The following is a 7,525-nucleotide window of genomic DNA, read 5'->3' as shown; positions in this document are numbered from 1 at the left end:
GGTTACATATGACTGCTATTCCCGGATCTTGGTTACATACGATTGCTATTCCCGGATCTTGGTTACATATGATTGCTATTCCCGGATCTTGGTTACATATGACTGCTATTCCCGGATCTTGGTTACATACGATTGCTATTCCCGGATCTTGGTTACATATGACTGCTATTCCCGGATCTTGGTTATATATGATTGCTATTCCCGGATCTTGGTTACATATGATTGCTATTCCCGGATCTTGGTTACATACGATTGCTATTCCCGGATCTTGGTTACATATGATTGCTATTCCCGGATCTTGGTTACATATGACTGCTATTCCCGGATCTTGGTTACATACGATTGCTATTCCCGGATCTTGGTTACATATGACTGCTATTCCCGGATCTTGGTTACATATGACCGCTATTCCCGGATCTTGGTTACATATGATTGCTATTCCCGGATCTTGGTTACATATGATTGCTATTCCCGGATCTTGGTTACATATGACTGCTATTCCCGGATCTTGGTTACATACGATTGCTATTCCCGGATCTTGGTTACATATGATTGCTATTCCCGGATCTTGGTTACATATGACTGCTATTCCCGGATCTTGGTTACATATGACTGGTGTTCCCGGATCTTGGTTACATATGATTGCTATTCCCGGATCTTGGTTACATACGATTGCTATTCCCGGATCTTGGTTACATATGATTGCTATTCCCGGATCTTGTTTACATATGATTGCTATTCCCGGAACTTGGTTACATATGACTGGTGTTCTCGGATCTTGGTTACATATCAACAATAGGGATTTTCTCGCAGAATGCTCCTAGATTCCAGTGTGTTTAATAGTGATAGGGAAAATGCAGTGAGTTGATGGCGTCATACTTTTTCTTAATGCTCATTTAAATTCCATAGCAAAAAATGATCTTGAGAATTTCGACTTTATTTTTGTAGAAATAAGAAAATAACCGTTAACAATTAACAGTAGGAATAATTTATAGGTTCCCCGCACAGACATCAGAAGTAGACGAAACATTTTGTGATCAGTCAGCAGAAATCTGTAATGATCAAGATTATATCATAGTAACATACTGGTACCTAAGTGCGGGTAATCCCTTTCCACTAACTCCGGCTCTGAACTCAGTGCCGTGATCCAATTAATCGAGACATCTACTCGTGACGAGAATGTGTTAGATTTAGTTCTGACCACAATTGAGGATCTCGTTGATAATGTTGAATTTGGATGAAAGTTTAGTACAGCTGATCACCGACGAATTACTATTGTGATTTCTTTCAAAACTGCAAATAATGTTGGTTGACATGAAAGTCGAGAAAAAATATCCAATTTTAATCCTGCAAAATTTGATGATCATCGCATTGGTCTTGACAGGACAACCTGGTATGATATGGTCAATGAAAACGAAGTGAACGTAGCTGAAAAAGTTTCAGTAAAACCTTTAAAGTAAGAGAGGGAACATATGTGCTAATGCGTTGTAGACGGTATATTTCTAAATCGAAACCAAGGTGGTGAAAGTAGCTCATAAGAAACTCAAAGAGACCAAAAACCGACATGATAGAGTAAGTTATGTAATTTCACGTAGATAAGTAAGAGAGTTATGCTACAAAGTAAACTTCACTATTAAGCGTGAATTACTGAAAGCAGCAAAAGAAATCCTAAGGGGTTTGACTTAAAAGACTTTTAATGCATCTGCATTTACAATCGAAGACTCACTCCTTGTCTCAGTTCCAGTTTCATTGGAACGAGAGGGGAACGATCTGCAACAAATTGACATTAAAGACACTGAAGGCATGCTAACAGCAATAAACGATATGAACATAAATAAAACAGCAGATCCAGAGAAGCTCAATCTGCAGACAATAGGAAATTGGTTGACCGGCCATAAACAGTTGTGATTAATGGTCAAGCCTCAGAATGGTTAGACGTAACAAGTGGTATACTACAAGCATCAGTCTTGGGACCGTTTCTCTTTCTTATCTGTTGTAATAATATTGATAATGCATTGCAATATATATATATATATATATATATATATATATATATATATATATATATATATATATATATATATATATATATATATTTTTTTTTTTTTTTCTTTGTCGCTGTCTCCCGCGTTTGCGAGGTAGCGCAAGGAAACAGACGAAAGAAATGGCCCAACCCACCCCCATACACATGTATATACATACGTCCACACACGCAAATATACATACCTACACAGCTTTCCATGGTTTACCTCAGACGCTTCACATGCCCTGATTCAATCCACTGACAGCACGTCAACCCCGGTATACCACATCGATCCAATTCACTCTATTCTTTGCCCTCCTTTCACCCTCCTGCATGTTCAGGCCCCGATCACACAAAATCTTTTTCACTCCATCTTTCCACCTCCAATTTGGTCTCCCACTTCTCGTTCCCTCCACCTCCGACACATATATCCTCTTGGTCAATCTTTCCTCACTCATTCTCTCCATGTGACCAAACCATTTCAGAACACCCTCTTCTGCTCTCTCAACCACGCTCTTTTTATTTCCACACATCTCTCTTACCCTTACGTAACTTACTCGATCAAACCACCTCACACCACACATTGTGCGCAGGAGGATGGATGTGCTGGAAATCTCATTTCCAGCACATCCATCCTCCTGCGCACAACTCTATCCATAGCCCACGCCTCGCAACCATACAACATTGTTGGAACCACTATTCCTTCAAACATACCCATTTTTGCTTTCCGAGATAATGTTCTCGACTTCCACACATTCTTCAAGGCTCCCAGGATTTTCGCCCCCTCCCCCACCCTATGATCCACTTCCGCTTCCATGGTTCCATCCGCTGCCAGATCCACTCCCAGATATCTAAAACACTTTACTTCCTCCAGTTTTTCTCCATTCAAACTTACCTCCCAATTGACTTGACCCTTAACCCTACTGTACCTAATAACCTTGCTCTTATTCACATTTACTCTTAACTTTCTTCTATCACACACTTTACCAAACTCAGTCACCAGCTTCTGCAGTTTCTCACATGAATCAGCCACCAGCGCTGTATCATCAGCGAACAACAACTGACTCACTTCCCAAGCTCTCTCATCCCCAACAGACTTCATACTTGCCTCTCTTTCCAAAACTCTTGCATTCACCTCCCTAACAACCCCATCCATAAACAAATTAAACAACCATGGAGAGATCACACACCCCTGCCGCAAACCTACATTCACTGAGAACCAATCACTTTCCTCTCTTCCTACACGTACACATGCCTTACATCCTCGATAAAAACTTTTCACTGCTTCTAACAACTTGCCTCCCACACCATATATTCTTAATACCTTCCACAGAGCATCTCTATCAACTCTATCATATGCCTTCTCCAGATCCATAAATGCTACATACAAATCCATTTGCTTTTCTAAGTATTTCTCACATACATTCTTCAAAGCAAACACCTGATCCACACATCCTCTACCACTTCTGAAACCACACTGCTCTTCCCCAATCTGATGCTCTGTACATGCCTTCACCCTCTCAATCAATACCCTCCCATATAATTTACCAGGAATACTCAACAAACTTATACCTCTGTAATTTGAGCACTCACTCTTATCCCCTTTGCCTTTGTACAATGGCACTATGCACGCATTCCGCCAATCCTCAGGCACCTCACCATGAGTCATAAATGCATTAAATAACCTTACCAACCAGTCAATAATACAGTCACCCCCTTTTTTAATAAATTCCACTGCAATACCATCCATACCTGCTGCCTTGCCGGCTCTCATCTTCCGCAAAGCTTTTACTACCTCTTCTCTGTTTACCAAATCATTTTCCCTAACCCTCTCACTTTGCACACAACCTCGACCAAAACACCCTATATCTGCCACTCTATCATCAAACACATTCAACAAACCTTCAAAATACTCACTCCATCTCCTTCTCACATCACCACTACTTGTTATCACCCATGGAAAGTTGTGTGGGGCCTGGATGTGGAAAGGGAGCTGTGGTTTCGGTGCATTATTACATGACAGCTAGAGACTGAGTGTGAACGAATGTGGCCTTTGTTGTCTTTTCCTGGCGCTACCTCGCACACATGAAGGGGGAGGGAGTTGCTATTCCATGTGTGGCGGGATGGCGATGGGAATAAATAAAGGCAGAAGGTATGAATTATGTACATGTGTATATATGTATATGTCTGTGTGTTTATATATATGTATACATTGAGATGTATAGGTATGTATACTTGCGTGTGTGGACGTGTATGTATATACATGTGTATGTGGGTGGGTTAGGCCATTCTTTCGTCTGTTTCCTTGCGCTACCTTGCTAACGCGGGTGAGAGCGACAAAGCAGAATAAATAAATAGAAATAAGATATATATTTTTCTTTCTTTCAAACTATTCGCCATTTCCCGCATTAGCGAGGTTGCGTTAAGAACAGAGGACTGGGCCTTTGAGGGAATACCCTCACCTGGCCCAATTCTCTGTTCCTTCTTTTGGAAAACTGAAAAAAAAAAAAAAACCGAGAGGGGAGGATTTCCAGCCCCCCGCTCCCTCCCCTTTTAGTCGCCTTCTACGACACGCAGGGAATACGTGGGAAGTATTCTTAATCCCCTATCCCCAGGGATAAGATATATATATATATATATATATATATATATATATATATATATATTTTTCTTTTCTTTCGTACTATTCGCAATTTCCCGCGTTAGCAAGGTAGCGTTAAGAACAGAGGACTGGGCCTTTGAGGCAATATTCTCACCTGGCCCCCTTCTCTGTTCCTTCTCTTGGAAAGTTAAAAAAAAAAAAAAAAAAAAAAAAAAAAAACAAGAGGGGAGGATTTGCAGCCCCCCGCTCCCTCCCCTTTTAGTCGCCTTCTACGACACGCAGGGAATACGTGGGAAGTATTCTTTCTCCCCTATCCCAGGGATATATATATATGTATATATATATATATATATATATATATATATATATATATATATATATATATATATATATATATAAGATATATATATATATATATATATATATATATATATATATATATATATATATATATATATATATATATATATATATATATATATTGGAAAGGATCACAATTTTGCGCATGATCAAGATATTCCTATGAGTCCACGGGGAAAATGAAACAGGATAAGTTCCCAAGTGCACTTTCGCGTAATAATCACATCATCAGGGGAGACGCAAGAGAGAAATAGAAGTCAGTTGATATATATCGAAGAGACGAAGCTAGGACGCCATTTGGCGTCTTCAGTAAGAGTTCATACAATTACATTTAACATGTAATGTTTCTATACATGTGGCACGACATGTTTTGTGGAGATAATCCACCTCATCAGGTGCCTATACTTAACAAAGTTATTTAAATCCCAACATGACACTTGGTTCCCGCAGTCCAACACCACTCTCTCTAGGCCAAGCACTGTCTGCTATTTCTGGTTGTAACCCTTGTAAGGGAGATTGATTAAGGAAGGTCGAGTGTCGGGGGTTGACCTGGGGAGATGGGTGTGTCATGGACATTTTTATGTTTTCGTGTTTTGTGAATTCTCTCATAATGATTTGGTTAATGCTAGGATGGGCTTTAAAATTGCCTGGGGACAATTAGATTTTCTTAGTTTTAGCAATTAGGACAGATTCAATGACGTTCATGCGGCATAATCAGCAGAGGGGTATAGAATAACGGAATTCTCAAGATCTATGGGGGTGATCATTTTCATGACAATGTTTAGCGATCGCATTTTTGTGGTCATCCCTCCGTACTGAATGTTGATGCCAATAACATCTCTCCGTTACAGTCTTAGCAGTCTGGCCTACAAAATATATTTACATACCTTAAATTTGACGACGTAAACACTCCCAAATGTTGCATGATTTGGCCTATTATTTATTAAGGTCTTACCGATGGTGTTATTGTATTGGAACTGTTTTTCAGAACATGTCTTAAATTAGCTAACTTGGAAGAATAGGGCAACAGTAAACTTTATGACATCCTTTTTTGTCACATCTTTGCTACAAGAAACATAAGATGTCTTCTCTTTTTAAACCAGGTATTCCCAATCACCAGTTTCTTTTCAGCACACAAATCCAAAGCTCTTCATTTCCATTCACAACACTGAATACCCCATGTACACCAATTATACCCTCAACTGCCACATTACTTACCTTCGCATTTAGATGACCCATCACTAATACTCGGTCTCGAGCATCAAAGCTGCTGGCACACTCACTCAGCTGCTCCCAAAACACTTGCTCTCATGATCTTTCCTCTCATGACCAGGTGCATAAGCACCAGTAATCACCCATCTCTCTCCATCGACTTTCAGTTTTACGCAATTTAGATTTTACTTTCTTACACTCTATCACACTCTTCCACAACTCCTGCTTCAGAAGTGCTACTTCTTTAGATCTTGTCCTCTCACCAACTTCTGACTTTATCCCCAGGACATTTCCAAACTATTCTTCCCGTTTACCCTTGAATTTCCTTCTACACAAGGCCAGAACATCCAGGTTTCTTTCCTCAAACATGCTACCTATCTCTCCTTTCTTCTCATCTTGGTTACATCCGCACACATTCAGACACCCCCAATCTGAGCCTTTGAGGAGGATGAGCACTCCCGCCTGGCTCCTTATTCTGTTTCCTCTTTTAGAAATTGAAATACATGTATGCTTACACCAGGTTACTCATTTATCGCTCAATTCCAAAAGGAGAACGAACAACTGAATCGATTGGCTATGAGCCGGCCGCCCTACCCACCGCTGCAACACGGGGGGCCATGACATTGACTGGTTGTAATACAAAACAGTTCCCTAATGAGGTGTGTGTGTGTGTGTGTGTGTGTGTGTGTGTGTGTGTGTGTGAAGTCCCCGTATGTTGGCCGTTGTCATAGGGTGGGAAGCGTTGCTTAGCAGGTCTGAGTGGCCGGTTGCACGTTGTCGCAGACTGACATACAGTTGTGGTGTGTCAACAGTTCCCTAAAGTATTTGCATATGTTCAATGCAGCCTCTTGATACTGAGCATACTTAACAGAGCTCTTTGCCTCTGACAGGTGGCGCTGAAGCGGCAACAAGCGGCGGAGGACGCGATCGCCATGACATTCAGGGTGGCAGCGACAGGCACCACATGCCCCTACCTTCCCCAGGGACCAATCTTCGGCCTCCCGGTTACAGAGCCGGAGGTCAAAGGTAAACATAGATAACCAGTTCTAAGTAAAGATTACACTCCACTTTTTTCTGGGATACGTGTAACTACTTTCTTCACCCTTCCCGAAGGTGAGGGTAACTCCTGTCAAAAGTTTCTGTTATTTGAAGTAAAAAATCGACATAGGTATTGTGAAAGGTAAATTGTTGACAAGTTCTTTGGCTTTGACAACGGAGAGAGGATACAAAGAAGTGACTAGGCTGGTAGATCAGTGAAGTAAGCAGTGTTAATCCAGAAGAAATCAAATTGGTCGCTTGATGAATGAATATAGTCAGAGCGATATAAC

General features: G+C 40.8%; 1 protein-coding gene across 2 annotated transcripts in view; it reads left to right on the top strand.

Moving 5' to 3' along the window:
• The window catches only part of LOC139750163 (doublesex- and mab-3-related transcription factor A2-like), a 204,149-nt gene that overhangs the window by 158,075 nt on the left and 38,549 nt on the right, over positions 1-7,525 (top strand). For both annotated transcript variants that reach the window (XM_071664508.1, XM_071664509.1), the window contains exon 2: positions 7,088-7,223. In XM_071664508.1, the coding sequence (XP_071520609.1) occupies positions 7,130-7,223 (94 nt within the window). In that variant the 5' untranslated portion in view covers positions 7,088-7,129. The remainder of the gene's footprint in view (positions 1-7,087; positions 7,224-7,525) is intronic.

This window comes from Panulirus ornatus, chromosome 9 (genome assembly GCF_036320965.1).
Source record: "Panulirus ornatus isolate Po-2019 chromosome 9, ASM3632096v1, whole genome shotgun sequence".
NCBI classification, from domain to species: domain Eukaryota; kingdom Metazoa; phylum Arthropoda; class Malacostraca; order Decapoda; family Palinuridae; genus Panulirus; species Panulirus ornatus.
This window is presented reverse-complemented; position numbering and strand designations above follow the sequence as displayed.